The sequence below is a fragment of the Notamacropus eugenii genome, chromosome 1, assembly GCF_028372415.1.
Source record: "Notamacropus eugenii isolate mMacEug1 chromosome 1, mMacEug1.pri_v2, whole genome shotgun sequence".
Classification (NCBI taxonomy): Eukaryota; Metazoa; Chordata; class Mammalia; order Diprotodontia; family Macropodidae; genus Notamacropus; species Notamacropus eugenii.
The window spans coordinates 414,002,267-414,019,211 of record NC_092872.1 but is presented as its reverse complement, the minus strand read 5'-3'; the positions used below and the strand labels follow the sequence as shown (position 1 = coordinate 414,019,211).

General features: G+C 46.0%; 1 protein-coding gene across 17 annotated transcripts in view; it reads right to left on the bottom strand.

The window, feature by feature from the left end:
* Nucleotides 1-15,078, bottom strand: part of NSD1 (nuclear receptor binding SET domain protein 1) — a 145,813-nt gene extending 130,735 nt beyond the window's left edge. For 4 of the 17 annotated variants that reach the window (XM_072631123.1, XM_072631136.1, XM_072631120.1 and 1 more), the window contains exons 1-2: nt 7,126-7,389; nt 5,008-5,972 (exon numbers count right to left, since the gene is read on the bottom strand). In XM_072631123.1, the coding sequence (XP_072487224.1) occupies nt 5,008-5,955 (948 nt within the window). In that variant the 5' untranslated portion in view covers nt 5,956-5,972; nt 7,126-7,389. Of the gene's footprint in view, nt 1-5,007; nt 5,973-6,953; nt 7,099-7,125; nt 7,390-7,539; nt 7,567-8,376; nt 8,501-8,896; nt 8,945-14,934 lie in introns of those variants that run through there. The other 13 variants (XM_072631130.1, XM_072631131.1, XM_072631133.1 and 10 more) reach the window with 13 other exon arrangements.
* Between the last annotated feature and the right edge of the window lie 1,867 nt (nt 15,079-16,945).

Here is a 16,945-nt window from a genome sequence, read left to right as displayed (position 1 = left end):
TGCAAATAAGAAGGAACTTGAAATTCCAGTAGGTAGATCTCTATCATAAGATGATAACTAATGAAAATGAAAGTTCCTAAAAGGTAAGGAGAGGGTCTTATCCAGAACTTTTCTATAACCCCAGAGCTTATAAATACATTATCTTACACACAATAAGCAGTCACAAAATGTTTATTGATTCTGCTAAGACAAGTAAAAACTAACAATTAACCAGATATGACCAACTCTGTTCAGCGTACCTCGAATTTATGAATTTTTTTTTTATGAGGAATCCATTAGACAAAAGTACTAGCATAAATTCAGGTCAAAATTCAGGTCCATCAAGATTCACCATCCTCCTCTACTCATCAAAAAGGCACTTTGCCCTCAACATTCTGTTTCCATTGTCCCAGCCAAAGCTGGAAAACATTGGGACCATCTTTTTCAACATGTATCCTCTCCTTTCCTCACCTTGTTACCAATATCAGAACTTTAAAAAAAAAAAAAAAAAAAGGACCTAACATCAGTAACAGTGCTCTACCAGCTAGATATGTCTCCACCTAGCCTCTTCTCCTATATTTCTACTATAAGGGGGCAGTTCACTTTTTCTAGGCTTCTCCATTCTAATCCATCCTGCACATCCACTGTCAGAAAAATCTTTATAAAGTACCCATTTCATGATGCCACTCCCACACTCAAAAATCTGAAATGACTCCTCCGCAGAGTTTCTGAAGTCCTTCCTAATCTAACTCATCCAAAAGCACCTGGTCTGTAATCAGGCTGTTTTCACTGTTCCATGATTAGGCAATGGGGTCCTGCTATCCTTGATCCGATCCCTTCTACCTAGTCAAATCCTACCTAAGCATCTTCCATGAAGTCTTCGCTATCTACTGCAGGTTTGGGATGTTTTTCTTGAAGTCTTTTAGCAATTATAGTCTTGCTCACATAGTTTGAGAGTCACAGCACAGCGTAAAGGCTGGCCTTGGACTCAGGAAGCTCTATATTTAGGTCCATACAAGATGTGTGACTCTGGTTGAGTCACTTAACCTTCCAAGGCTCCATGCAACTCACTAAGACAACAAATTACAGATCAGCTGCTCATATGTATCAGGAGTTATCTGTACCAATGTAATCAAAGGTAAAATAATAATAATAATAAAATACACAGTACTTTAACCACACATTGGCTGATACTATCTGCTAGTTGCTTTTTACCTATTAGTCTTATCTTCCTAAGTAATCTCCTTTTGGGCAGGGACTATGTCATCAGTTTAGGCACTTACCACATATAAGTGCTCAATAAACATTTAGTAATTGTCTATTTTGAAGTTTGTATAACAACTTTGGTCTCAATCAGTCATTAAGCATTTACTAAAAACTTGCCATCGTACCAAGTGAGGTCTCTAGGACAGAAAGGCAAAAACCTTAATCTGTCTCTGCTCTCAAAGAGCTTCTATTCTAACAAGACAAAATGTAAACATAAGTATATACACAATTAATCTATGGCAAGAGATGGAAACACTAGCAGCTAAGGGGAACTGAGAAGGTTTCATGTAAGAGGTGGCACCTGAGGGAAGCTTTAAAGGAAATTAGGGATTTTAGGAGGTGGAGGTGAAGAGAGTCCACTCCAGATATGGGAGAGAGAACAGTGTATATCAGAACAGCAACGTCATTTTGGCTGCACCACAAAGGAAAGTAACATGTAACAGAACAAAGGCAATTGGAACCAGATTGAAAAAAGTTTTAAATGCCAGAAGAATGTAATCTACATACGTGTGTGTGTGTGTATACACACACACATCTTCCACCAAAGTCGTGTTCCACTGCATCATACCATAGAGGTGACTCTAAATTCCCAAAGACTATGCCAGCAAAGCACAATGCCATAGAAGGGCCTCTCCTAAGAGTCAAAGGCCTGGGATATTCCACCTATCTGTTGTCCAAGGACCAGCCTACCTAAGATAACAGAGTTATCACCAAAAAGATGGCCATCAGTTGAACTCTGCGGTTACAAAAATTCAATAAGACTGTCGAGTAAATTTTAACTAAAGCATGAAAAAATCTACAGCATTTAACTATGGCATTGTAATCTGCATCTGTGGAAGGAATAAAAACACAATGAAGGATCCTTAAGTAAAATACATATATACACATATGCTTCAATGGACCTATGCTCTCAGCCACATAGGTACTCACTCCAACTATGCATACTGCAACCTGGCCATGCCTTCTCGAACTGTGCATTTCTTCTCCAAGTCCTCTGAGTTTTAAAATATATAGAAAACATGTGCAGGAGAACTATGTTTTAACAATTCAGAATGATAACAGTTACAGAGCTTAATACTTCAGTATTTTAAAGGAAATGTTAAAAGTGTCAACTACTATTTTAAAATGTCTTAATTTAGTAACAGATACAAACATAAGCTCTGAGGATTGAGGCTATGTTCTCACGAAAGTGGTAAATCCTGGAGGCTCCAATAGTGTCAGATTCCCCTTTCTCTTCAGTGATAAATATAAAATAGTAAAAGCAACTACCTGCTTTGACCATGTATTTTAATACTGAAAAACAAAATGACATGGGGAGTAGAGATTGCTCTCAACTAAAACCCTAGCATCTCTGTGGTCATGTCTTTTTGTTATCCAACATGTCCAACATCACGGGATTTAAAATATGAAGTAATTCACTGGCATAAGGATACTTGGGTTCAAGTCCCACTTCTGCCACCACTCAGTTGTTGTGCAATTCAGGATCAAACATATCTACATAGTAGGCCTCCACTTCCTCAACTGTAAAATGAGAAGGCTGGACTAGACAGGTCTCTGAACTCTTTTCCAGCCCTAATAGTTAATGAATTTATAAAATATGTTGTTATTCATTCCAGAAGCAGCAAAATACAATGGAAAGAGAAAAAGGACCTAGGGTCAAATACCAGCCCTGCCATTTACTATCTGTGTTATCTTTGTCACAGCTTCTCTGGTCCTCAGTTTCCTCATTTGTAAAATGAAGAGGTAGGAGTAGATGTCGTTTGAGGTCCCTTCCAGTTCCAATACTGTGATCCCAGTATTTTACAGCATTATTTTAAATTGGTTGCTTTTAATTCTAGTTTCTCGGGAAGGAGAGGCAGAAAAATCTAATTCCAGGGATTCCAAGTAGGGTGAACTGGATATTTCAGTCATAAGAACTGAGTTCCATGTATTTAAAACAAATCAAAAAGGAAATTAATCATTTTTATAATCAAAACAACAAGAGACATTTTTGGTTGGGGGTTTTTTCCCAAAATTTCTTCAACTTCTACACTTTACACTAACAGCACTCTATGACTGTCACAACCTAGGAAAGCAACAATTCAGAGACCTGTCTCACAGACCACTGTTGCCCTAAGAATTCATCCCAAATGCTAAAGTATTGATTTATTTCATTTTTTAAGATTGCATTTAAAGATCAAGGCCAAAAGTAAAAGCAGAACCACCTAATTCATCCACGTTTGAGCCAAAGGCCTTTAAGACTGGAACCTTCTTCATTAAACCCATAGCAGTCTTCAAATCATTTTAAACTCGTCACTTAAAATTTCCATGTCTTCCAAATCTACATAAGTTTAGGTTATTCCAAATAGTATATGCGTAACATCTGGAAATAGCTCCAAATGGTGTGTACACACACACACACACACTCCTAATATTTACCTCTACTTCCTTCCAAGGAGCACATGCATGCAAGAAAAACATGTCTCTGGTCTTATATGCAGGCTTCACAAGAAAAATCAAGATAAAACAACACAAAAAAATTAATTTCAATGAACCCCAAGGAATATTATTCCTTTTGCCTCAATTTCCAACAAGTTTACACAAAAAACTTATCCATTCCAATAAATCTCAACTTCTTACACCAGAATATACTTAAGCATAACCAAACAAGATCTGCAGTAATTAGAAATAAACCCATATACATAGACACACTAAGGAATCAGAATATTTCAAGGAAAGCTAAGACATATCTAAAATATGAATCAACAGAAACAAAAGTGACACACCCACATTCTCCTTCGGTAACTTTAAAGGACAGCTCAACTATTTGGTAGAGTTCTTCAAGTGCCTCAAAGAATCACCATATACTATAAAATTATCTGTTGATAAACCTTTCCCCATTTCCCCATCGGTTATTTCCGAAGCACTTGTTGGCAAAGTAGCCCTTATATAACAATGCAGATGACCATGACAGTGTGTAAAGGAGCAAAGAAAATTTCAGTGTCAAAACTACAATCTTGCCTTAAATAACCACTTAGTCCAATCCCCTTGCGACAGATTAGGAAACTGAGGGGCAAAGTGATTTGCCCAACCCTTCACAGCAACAATCAGACTATTAACTGGTTTTGTAATAAGAACCTTTTAACCTTTTTAATCTAGTGTCCAGGTGATTCACTTTTTGCTTTTTAAGCACTAAAATTATCAATTACTTCAGTATTAAAATTACCTTAAGATTCCTATAATTGTGCCTTGTCTCCAAAGCCATACTTTCAACAGGAAATTCAGAGCAGCAACCAGGAACTTTAAATGTAATCTGACTTATTATGCATGATGAACACTGGAAGCTTCTGGTTTGTGCCAAAGAGATGTAGTTCTATGTACAGCAAAAGCAACCTTACCTCAACTAAAAGGAATTAGCCTTTTCTATAAAGGCTTGACTTAACGAAGAAATTGAAGGCCAAGTAAAAAACGTGTCACTGACAGACAGTGAAACCTATCATTATTTGCTTAAAAAGCTAAAATAAATGTGTACTATTAGCTCTAAAAAACTAAGTTTTGTTTCCAAGTAGATTTGAAACTAAGCCTGACTTCTCTTGAAAATCACTGGAAATTACCAAGCATATAGAAAACACAGACCTAAATTCAAAATACATTAGATTTTCTTGTCAATAATGACCAACAGGCTTACAATTACAGAATGACACACAACAGAAACTCTACTAGCAATTATCAGTTTCTAAAGTTGTCTGTAATACGTGTTAAGTTGTACCAAAAACTGCTTACAAATTGTAATTCTTGTGAAGTAGATGATGATGATGTTCCAGGTAATTCTATCATGTTTCCTAATGTACTCGTACTGGAATCTGGATCATCCTGAAAAGATAAATTTATGGAGTTTAATTGTTCTTCTAATGTAATATTTGCATCTCCTAGTGAACAGGGGCCTGGGTGAAGCTCTGGTTTTTCAATTCTGCTGTCCATGGCAGTTCTTTGATTATTTTTCTGCATTTCGTTTTGAGGAGCTAATGGTAAAACTGGTGACTTTATTTCACAACGTTCTGTTGTGCTGTCTTGTTCAATTCCCATGAGCACTTCTATACCATTCTCTGATTGGGACTTGTAATTGCAGGTAGCACTTGTCTTAGTTAGGTCTTGCCTTGTTTTCTCAAAGTTTTCGTCTATACTGTCATCCTCTGTGCCTGGCTGCTCTGTGTCCATTTCAGACTCTACATCTGTATCTGCATCTTCCATACAAACAAAATTGTCAAAGTGTAGAATCCCATTCTTGACAGTCTTTGTTATTTTTACCTTGAACTCAGGGGAGTCATTACAAGTGGGTTCCTGTTTCATAGCAAGTGCTCTTGGATCACCAGGACTCAAGGAAGTGCAAACATTTGGTGACCCAGATCTTGAATCTCTCTTTTCAGGGTCTTGAAGGGATTCTGATCCATCAGCAGACCCATTTAAATATTCTACATTGATCCTGGAGGCCAAATCCTGTAGTCGCCGCAGTGGAATGTAACAAGATGATGGATTTTGTCCATAAGTAACTTTGGATGTTGCACTATTAATGGCAGCCGATAACTGCATAGTATACCCATTAAGAGGCTCAGAAATATTGGATTGACCATTACCGAAAGGGGTGTCCTTTTCTTCAGGGGCATCTATATCCACTGTGTTGGAAAAGGGCTGCAGACAAATTCTTCTGGGCAGTTCACAGGTTTGATCCATTCTGGGCCAACATCAACCTGCAAACCAAAAATAACGCAATCACTGAGAGTGAGGAGAACCATCTGTCTTCTTTGCTCTCCAAAATGGCAGCACAACTCAAGAGGCCTGTATCTCCTCAAAGCCTTTCCAACACACTTCCAGGCTAAACTGGGCTCAGGAAACTACAAAACCATCTTCCCAAGGGAGAGGAGAGGAGCGAAGATCCCTGCACATGGTCTCCAACAGCAGCTTTTTCCTGTACTGCGGAGAGAGGGGGGTGGCCAGTTTGTTTCTAACTAAAAAAAATCTCCTGGAATTCGGGAAGAGATGGACTCTCAGAGAAGAGTCAGCGCCCCCCAAGGACGGAGCCCTCAGCACCAGTTTCCTCCTAGTTAGGGAACCTGAGCAGGGGGGTGGGCTTTGGAGTGGTGGCACAAAAAGGATCCCCCTCTCCGGGTCAGTCACAATAGCGCTGCACCCTGCAAACCGCGACGCAAAGCCGGGCCAAGGGAGCACAGGCGATCACTTCTCCCTTCCTCGGCGACGGCGTCCTCCTGCGCCTCCTCCCCAACAGCCCAGCTGCCCCAGAGGCCAGCACCTCGGGTGCCCAGCTAGGAGTCAGGGCTGCAGCAGCAGCAGCTGCTGTTGCTGCTGCAGCTGCAGATTGACAAACATGGCTGCTGCTGGTGCTGCCTGCCCCCAGCCCCCGCTCCTGCCTGCTCCTTCCCAGAGCCCCGCACGCTCATCAATATTCAGCGGCCTGCAAACTTTGCAGCCAGAAGGCTGCCCCCACCAACACCTCCCACCTGCTAGGCTACAGGCCTTCCGGCCTGTCCGCCTGCCCTGGGCCTGAGGGACTGCCCCCGGGTACCTGAGGACAGGGGGAATGAGGGGGACTCGGGCTGCAACTCGGCTCAGGCCCGGGGGGGGGGGGGGGGGGGGGAGGGGAGGAAGTTCGCAGCAGGGGCCGGCTAGGCCCGAGCGCGGCTAGTAGTGATGGAGAGGGGAGGGGACCATACTCCTCCTGCTGCTGCCTAGGCCACTGGCTCGGTTCGGCCCGGTTCAGCCGTCTGGGTCCGCGAACTCAGACTCGCGCTGGGGCCGCTGCTGCAGCCCGAATAGGGCTGGTGTTCTTCCCCCGCTCCGCTTCCCCCCACTCCGGCCGCCCCGCCCCCCCCATCGCCCCCTCACCTCACACGGCCGCCACCATCTTCCCCGCCAGGCCCGGCCCGGGCCGGCCCTCCCCTGCTCAGCGCTCGTGGCGCCCCCTCCCCGGCCTGGCTGCTGGGGAGGGGGGCTGACCTCATTACGCTGGGTAGGGGCTAGGGGGTAGCAGTGAATGGGGAGAAAGAAGCCGCTCGCTGCGCTCCCCCTCCCCCCCTGCTTCTCTCTTCCTAGGCTGAAGGCAGCGAGCGAGCGCCCGACCTGCCCCGGCCTGTTTCTCCTCCTCCTCCCTCCCCACTCACTCCCCCCCGCCGCCACCACCACCCTCCTCCACCCTCCACGGCGCGCGCTGGGGCCCTATGCGCGCGTGCGCGTGTGCGCGTGCTTCCCCTCTCCCGCCCCCGGGGCTTCGTCTCCCAGCGCGCGCTCCCTCTTCCTCACTCTTGGGGTTCAGTGCGGGTGAAGGCCGGTTCGCTACGGCGCCGCCCAATCAGCTCCGCCCCTCAGCTTCACCCCCTCTCACTACACATACCCCCCCTCCCGGTTTGCCACCCTCCTCGTGCCTGGCCCGCGAGCGCTGGGCCCACTGCGCCCCGCGGCCCTGTGCTGTCAAGGAAAGGGCCTGCTTCGAGGGGGGGGGTAGGGTAGGGGTTGGAAGCTGTATCCGACGGCGCCTCCGTCGGAAGCCCGGTGAGGGCCGGCAATGTCAGGCTGGAGTGTCTGCGGCTCCTCGCACACCTCTAGGTGCCGCCGCCCCTGCTCCGGCTCCGGGCCCGGCTGCTACCGCACATGGCTCTGCCGCCGTCTGCAGCCCCCCGCCTCTCGGTGCCAGGTGGTGCCGCCTGGCTTGGCCTGCCTCAGCCCCACACCTGGCGGCGGCGACCGCTACTGCTGCGGCCTTGCCCACCCCTCTCCTCCTCTTCCTCCTCCTCCTCCAGGCCCGCAGGCCTTCCCTCCCTCCCTCCTTGCCCGCCTGACCCGGCTCGGCCCGCGTCAGTCCTGGCCTCCATCTTAGGTTACAGCCAGGACTCCCCATCCACTGGGCACCTGCCCCCCCTCCCCCCGGCTTGGACCAGCCCCTCCCCCTCGTGCTCTAGGGCCCACCTGGGTGCCTGGGCTGGGGGGCTCCCCACGGCCTCAAGCCCACCCCCCATGTGGCAGCTGCAGGTGATCTTCCAGCTCCCACCCCCCAAAATTTATATATTATAGATACCACCACCACCGACCCAGCTGAGTAGGAAACAAAATGGAGGCAGCTGTTGGTCTCCCTGAACGAACCTGGAGCAGCCCCAAAGGCTGGCTCCCCGGCTCAGGCCGGGCCTTCGGGGCGGCGGCAAGCTAGGCACCACAGGAGCAGGGGGCTGCAGCTTCAGCGGTTGCCCCCTGGAGCTGGGGGGAAGGCGGTTGAGGGGGGAGACACCGCCTGGCTCTTCCCATACCCCCTCCCACCTTCCCATCCCTCCCCCTCCCCGCCGATGGTGGTGCAGCAGCGCCCAGCAGCTTGGGTCGGGTTACCCCACCCTGCGGCCCGGTCTGGGCCACGGTCCCCACCCTCAGGCGGAAGGACCACCCGCTCCGCCCCCCCTACACGCGACCTGGCCCAGGAGCAACCCTAGGGAAGTGGGAGGGGGGGAGACACAGGACCACCCGCCCCACCCCCACCCCCCGCAGCGAGGGCGGTGGGTCCCTCATCGCGATCAGCTCCCTCCCGCTCCGCCTGCCTGCCAGTGTGTCTGCAAGCTTGCATGTCTGTCTGTCTCTCTTTAGGTCCGTCCTTCTCGGGGGTCCTGGCCCTTACCGTCCCGCCCCCACTCATCCGTCAAGGTCCAGATTCGAGGCCGGCTCCCTCCCTCCAGCCTGAGTCTCCCTCCTCCTATTTCCCCCCACCCTCCTCCTCCTCCTCCTCCCCCCAGCCCGGGGTATTGGTCCCGGTATTTCCTAGCCTGGGGCTCCCAACCCTCTACACACACATACTCCTTTCCTCCCAGCCCTAAAGCCTCAAGGGGTCCCTGTGGGGTGGATTTCCCTGCTCTCCAGGGTTAGGGTCTGAAGGGACTAGGAGCGGGTGAGATGGGGAACTGCTCACTTCCCTGATTCCCCCCTCGCCCTCCCTTCCCCCGATCTGCTGCCTGAGCTCTTTTGCCACCCGGGGAGAAGAAGACGTGACGGTCCCCAGCGCTTCCCCGGCCTACTCGGCCCACGGTGACAGCAGGAGGCGCCTAATTATTCAGCACTTGAGCGAAATGCACCCAGACACCAGACGGGGCGAGAGGGCGGATAAACAAAGGGCATGTGCGGTCCCGGGAGGTGCCACCACCGCTCCGAGAGGAGGCTGCTCGGCTGAGGCTGCCGCCGCTGCAGTTCTCGGCGCTGATGCAGATGGCCCTCTAGTGCAGCCTGAGCTCAGCCTTCCTCCCTGCAGCGGGGCCGGGCCGCCCGGCTTCTCCTGGGAACCGGCTGCCGCCGTGGCCGCCTTTCAGTGCAGCCGCCAAAAAAAACCCAAGAGCACTGCCACCCTCCACCCCCACCCAGGGCCGGCGCCCACCCAGACCCAAAGAACTTGGGAAGGAGGGCAGGTTCACCGGGGGACACCCAAGCCGGTTGTTGCGCTGGCTTCATGCCTGTTGCAAGTTTAACAACACAACTGGCCCGGGAGCCTTGGGAGATGAGACACCGGTTCCAGCCAAGGAACTCCGCGCGTTATGTAATAACTAGGCCCAAACGGGCTTCAGCGAGGCCTGGGAACTCGGGGCTAAGAAAATCAGGAGCCTGCATTCTCCAGCCCCCCAAACCTAAGGTTCATGGTGTTCACCGTGAATCGGTCCTAGCTCGGTCCTTTTAAAACGAAAATTAAAGCTTTAGGAGAGTTTTTCAAGAGCCAGCAGGACTCCAAGTCCCCTTTGGGTCTCCATCCAACCCCAACAATCCTTCATCAACTTCTCCCCCATCCCCCAAGCCCTCGGGGAAGATCATGCAATATGAGTTATTATTCATCTATCCCCTTGTTGACTGCAACCCCCAACCACTCTGCTCTTCAAAATCTATCTCCTTCAGAGAGCCTTCACTGATTAGGCAAAGAATATCACAAACAGATCAGAAACAACAACCTACCTTCAAGTAACTACTCTACTTCCCTACCAAATGAGACAGGGCCTGGCACACTTCATTGCCATGGCAACTGTGCTTTTCTATGGTCTGTGAACTCTAAACTCACCTAGGCCAGGATTCCCAGCAGAGGTCAGAGCTTTCCAGGCAGGGCCACTCTCACTGGCTCCAGTATGCCCTCAGTTTCTTACTCTATCACATTAAGTAAGGTGAACTATATGAACTAAAAAGCTGTCTTTCAGCTCAGCCAGTCCAGGATCCTATGGGGTTATCTGAGTTGAAGTAGGAGGACAGACTCAGTCTTCTTCTATGCCCCATGGTCCCTGGGCAACAATTTACAATGATACAGAAAGAAATCCAAGGTGCCTACATATTTGATCATAAACAAGTCCACACCCTTATGGCGCAGATTTTTAATTCTGTATTCTTAGCCTAATGGTGGCCATCATTTTCCTCATCTATCAGGAGTCTGAGTGGAAGAGATGAGATGAGGTGTAACAACCCCAGGCTTAAAATCACTAACTCACTGGATTAGAACCTTTACTAAGTGTGTGACCTTTGGCAAGGCACTTCAAATGGAAAGAACCAACAGATAAGGAGACCCTGAAAAAGATACATAAACTCTCCATGCCTCAATATCCTGAACTGCAAAATCGGGAATAATATTTATGCTGACTTCATAAGGTTTTAAGGGAAACAATTGGAACACCTTAAAATAGGGATGGGAGTTATTATTGCTGCACTTGTTCCCATTTCCTAATTCAGCATTTTAATGCCTCCAGAGTAGTCTCTATGATAATTCTGCCTTAGAGTTTCTCCTTCTTCCAAAAAGTACTCAATGAACTAGCATCTACTAAGGTAAATTACTGTTTGAGGCTCTGGCAACTCAAACAAAAAATGTCACAGCCCTCAAGGAACTTACATTCCATCATCTTATTAGGGGAAACTTGTAAGGGTAAATACAAAATATATACACCAAGTAAATATGATGACATTTCATTTGGGGAAGTTCAAGACAACCTCATAGCGGAGGCAGCCACTCTTCCACTGGGTATAAATGAGAAGAAAAGCACACTTCGTTCAAAAATATTGAAGAGATGAGAAAAGCTTGTGTGTGTGCACAACAGTTTAAGCAGACCATTTTGGCTAGACCCTTGAGCCAATACTGAAGTATGAATAAGTGAAGAAAGTAGTTAGACCCAAATTATAATGGGCTCTAAATGCTTAAAGCCCTCGTCTTTTCTGACTAGATTTTTCGTATTACATTGAAGGAGAAAGTTTCTGCCTTCGAAGGGTTTATCATCTAGTGACACTCTCAAGATTAGTGAAAACCCGAATTCAAGTCAGCTGCAGCACCTCTGCCACTTAATAGCTACATGACTCAGGAAAAGGCAATCAGTGTACTTCTCAGACGATTCTGTCTGCAGATCTGGAAAATGGGCCTTGCATTTAGTAAGTGTTTTATAAAATGTTGATGTTAATTGAATCCTGACTCTCACCCTCAACCTCACCCTTCTTTTTCTGTCCCCTTCCCAATTCTGCTTTGTACTTCCCTTGGAAAGTTGATCCAGATTGTTGTCATTCTGTTGTCATTCCCATCCCTTTATAACTTCCTCCACTTCCCCTTCCAGTCTTCTGATTTACAGCTAACATACTCCCATAGCTCTCTGACCCAGTGATGCTGACCTGGCAGTTCTCAGCTGCAGGCACTTTCTCTGGCTGACTCCCATGCCTTCTCTTCTCTACCTACTGGTTTCCTTCAAATCCCAACTAAAATCTAGCTTCTCCAGGAAGCCTTTCCCAACCTCTCCTAATTCCTAGTGCCTTCACCCTGTTAACCATTTCCTACTTCTCCTGTACAGCTTATTTGTACACCTTTGTTTGTAAATGTTAGATGGTGAGCACTTGGAGGGCAGGGACCGAACTGCCTTTCTGTTTTCACCCAACATGTAACAACCTTCAAGGTACATAGCAGGCAGTTAATTATTAAGTGACTGACTCGTTGGACATTTTGATCTCTTCAGCTTTTCTTCCCAGTTGCTCAGCGATTTTCTCTTTGCCAAATCCCCCTGGGGAACCAAAGCTTCTTGAGGACCATTAGGCCCTGAGCAGGTAGGGGAAATTTGACCTGATCTGGCAGCATCACCACCTCCTTCACTCACTCACTTAGAAAAGTAACATTTCCTGAGCTCACAGTGATAGCAATAGAGGTTCACATTTATAGAGTGCTTTCAATAACCCCAAGATAGACGATGTAATATTATTCCAATAGCAGATACTTAATAAATGTTCATTGAATGAATCAATTTTTGTTGTTACTGCTAAGGCATTTCAGCTGTGTCTGACTCTTCCTAACCTCATTTGGGGTTTTCTTGGCAGAGATACTAAAATGGTTTTGCCATTTCCTTCTCCAGATCATTTTACAGATGAGGAAACTGAAGTAAATAGGGTTAAGTGACTTGCCCAGGGTCACACAGCTAATAAGCTCCTCTAGTCTAAGTCATGTTGCATGAATTTTCTGATCAATTTGACTAACATCAATAAGCCAGCACAAATCAGAAAACAAGCTACAAGATGAAGTCAGTCATGTTTCTCCCAAAATTTCCTTTCAATATAGCTTGCCCAAGGTCACATAACTTGTAGAGAGAGTTTAATGCAATAGGAAGGGCAATGAATTAGGAGGCAAGAAAGGTCAGTTTGCATGCTGGCTCTAATTACTTACCTGCACAATTACTGACAAGTCACTTCAGCTCTTTGTTCCTCCATTTTTAAAATGATATAACTAAGATAATGATCCCTTCCAACTCTAAAATCTATGGTACGATGAAGTTGAAATAGTTTTCTGACTAATAGTCCACTGCTTTTTTCATTAGAGCAAACTCCTAAATTTTCTTTGAAGGAGAGTTCAGAGCAGCTAGGTGGCACAGAGGATAGAGCTCGGGACTAGAGTCAGAAGACATCCTCCTGAGTTCAAATCCAGCCTCATTTTCCTCATCTGTAAAATGAGCTGGAGAAGGAAATGACAAACCACAAATGGGTTCATGAAGAGTCAAACACAACTAAACAACAACACAGAGATTTTTTTTTTAAAGATCTGCCCTAAAGGAGCACACAATCTAATAATATAGTTAAAACTCTGGCATCAGTAATGTATAATCCATGAGAGAATGAGATAATTGCGTAGGAGAGACTTAAGAGTTAGAAGAGACCTTAAAGGTCATACAGTCAAGCCCTCATATTTTATAATAAAGGAGAAAACTGGGATCCACAGAAGTAGTGACTTACTAGTATAAATTTTTATTTATGTGTAGAAATACATGTTGTTCCTCATCTCCTATAGAATGTAAGATTCTTGAGGACAGCGACTGTCATTTTTGGTTTTTGTACGCCTAGCCTAGCACACAGTAGGTGCTTTTAAAAATGCTGAATTTAGTGTTAGTCTCAGTGTTCTTCCAGTCATCCAGGTTAACAACCTATGAGTAACTCCAGCTCTTCACTCTCAATCAACACCCCCATCAAATCAGCTGCCAAATCTTATCCATTCCCTGTCACCTCAACATCTGCCTCAACATCTCTGAAATCTGACCCCTTCTACAACTGCAGCTAGTCTAATCCAAGGCCTCGTCTTACTTGAACTCCTTTTCCATTCTATTCATTACCATACATCTAACAACCAAACTGACATCTACAAAAAGCAGGTCTGACCGTGTCATTCCACAACTGATGAAGCTAATGGCTCCCCACTGTCAGATAATATAAGAATTACTCTGCTTAGGCTTAAATCCCTTCACAATCTGGCCCCAATGTTATCTTTCTAAGTCGAATACCTATGACTACTCCTCACATGTACATTTTGTTAAAGTCCAACAGGCCTACTTGCAGTTCCCCAAACATAATGCCATACCTGCCATCTCTGTACAGTGCCCTCATGCCTAGAATACTCTCCCACCTCAGCTCTGTCTCTTGGAATTCCTTTGCTGTTGTTGAGTTGTGTCCAACTCTTCATGACCTCATTTGGGGTTTTCTTGGTAGAAATACCAGAGTGCTTTGCCATTTTGTTCTCCAGATCATTTTACAGAGGAGGAAACTGAGACAACCAGGATTAAGTGATTTCCCCAAGGTCTCACAGCTAGTAAGTGTCTTGAGGCTATATCTTCCTAAATCCAGGCCTGGCTGCTGTTCCACCTAGCTGAATCCCTAGCTCTCTTCAAAGAAAATCAGCTCAAATACTACCTCCTCCAAGTGATTTTTCCCAGTTGTTAATGTCTGTCACCCTTTTGTGTATGTCCCATATTTACTTAGTAGTGAACACAGTACACTGAAACTATCACACCCACAATACAATGTAAGAAGTTTAAAGGCAGGAACTGTCTTACCTTTTGTATACACACACCTGTACACACACACACACACACACACACACACACACACACACACACACACACGCACACAGTGTCAGGTACAATGCTTGGTGTATAGTAAACTCTTAATAAATTTCTGTTAATAGTTGATTCTCCATGTCAATAGAAAATGAGGAGGTTTCACTACATGGATTTCTTCAACCATGAACATTCTCCAACTGAAGGGCCTACTCTAGTTCAGTTAACAACCCCGTTTCCACAAAAACATATCAAGTGATAGCTCCCTTCTTTCTGAACCTTCTAGCACAGCAGGTCTGGGAGATCCACCTGGGGCATCAGCTTGGTGGTAATAAAGCACATTTGTCCTTACCTGAGTTCTGGAGCACTTTCCCAGTTAGGGCATGTCATAGCTCTTGATCAGGAGTTCCCAAAGATGAGTAATGGCATTTGCTGGCCCTCCTTTCTCAGAGAGGAGTCTCTGGGGAATGTTCCCCTGTGGCAAGAACACCTGAAACTTAATATGTTAAAAGTTGACCAGACATTTTTTCCCATAATCACTAAATTTCCCTCCCAATTTTCCAGTCCCCCACAATGACACCCCTCCCCATTCAAAGACACTAGCAACATGGGCTTGTTGTTTGTTAGGTAACGTTTGCTTTCTCAATTCCTACCACAGAATACCAAAGCTAGAACAGATGAAGAAGGCAGCCTAGAATTAGGAAATGAGCACTGAATCTTAAACCAGAGGACCTGGGACACTTTTTGAACTATAAATTTTCTAATTCTGGGCAAATCATTTCACCCTTCCTGAGTCTCATTTTCTTCATCTGTAAAATGGAAGAGATGGTCTTGGAAGTCCCTTCCAGGTTTAGAGTTTTCATTCTATGGCCTCAGAACTAGAAAAGATCTTGACACACAGGCTATCAGAGTTAGGAGGATCTTGGGAATACAGAACGTTAGACATGGAATAGACTTTAGAGACAACAGGCTATGTAGAACCCCTCACTACTTAAAAAAAGGGGAAACACAGGTCCATCTGACATCATGAGTAGGTAGCTACGCTAAAATTTAAACCCAGATCTCCTTGTTCCTGACTCCCAAGCCAGTGCTTTTCCCCCTAATAGTGCAAAGAAGATCCCTGCAAGTGGAGTGCTTCCAAAAAGGTTCGCTCCAGCCCACCCTTCTCTCACAACCCTCCCATCTGCAAACTGTTCCAGCCACATCCACTATAAGAGGCAGATTTGGCTCGAAGTTCACAACAACCCCTCTGAGGTGAGTTTCTACCTCCTAACCCAATGGCAAATATTCTATCTGGTTTAAACCACCAAGTTTCTTTTCTATGTCCTTCTAGAATTGCTTTGTTCCTGCCTGCTGTGCTCCCCCCAGCCACAGGCCAACCAAGGCTTTTCATTCTTTTACTCCAACCCCACCCCTGAAGCCTTTTCCCTGCCCCCAGCCAATAATGAATTATAGAATTTGGGAATTGGAAGGGTCATTAAAGATCACACTTTCCCACCACTCCAGGAATATTCTTCATGAGGTATTATCTGATCATGTGCCCGTGTCCCTTGCCCTCTCTAAGCCTCAGTTTCCTAATCTGTAAAGTGAGACAGTTATATTAAGTGATCTCCAAAGGTTCTTCCTCCACATCCTAGGACACTTACTACATCACTCAACAACCTCCAATGGCTTCCCATTGCCTACTAAAAACCACAACAAAACTCTTCCTGATCCCTGCAATGAAGTACTTCCGAAAAAAGCTGGCTCTGACCCAGCCTTCCTGCACACTCCTCTCATTCACAGACTCAGATCCAGCCAAACTAGGCTACTCTCCACCCCCCATTCTCACTATACCCAGCATGGAGGTGAGAGACCTCCATGCTACTCAAGTCATCCACATTTCTGGAATGAGCTTTTCCCAAATAATTCTTTTGAATGAAATTCCTCCCCCTTCTTTCAGGACCCAAGCTTTTCTTCAATGAAGCCTTTTCTGATCCTACCCATCAAAGCTGGAGGAGTTAAATATCCCCTCATACTTCCCAATGTGCACAAGGGCCATTCTCTCTCTTTTATCACAATTATTTGTGTACCTGACTTCCCCCTCAATATAATGTTAGCTCCTTAAGAACAGGATATATGTTCTATCTATCTGCCTGGCATATACATACCAAGGACCCAATGATTAATGAATGAATGAATTTAGTGCTCTTGCTCCAAATCCTTTATGAGACTTAGGGAGTGAAAGTTCCTTCTAAGTCACAAGGATAAAATCAGAACCAAGTTCTCATGATCCCAATAGACCTAGTCACTGCTGGGGTTGGTTCTCTTAGAAGAAAGTCATCAAAACACCAATGGTTACCACCATGCTGGCTGTGGAAGTT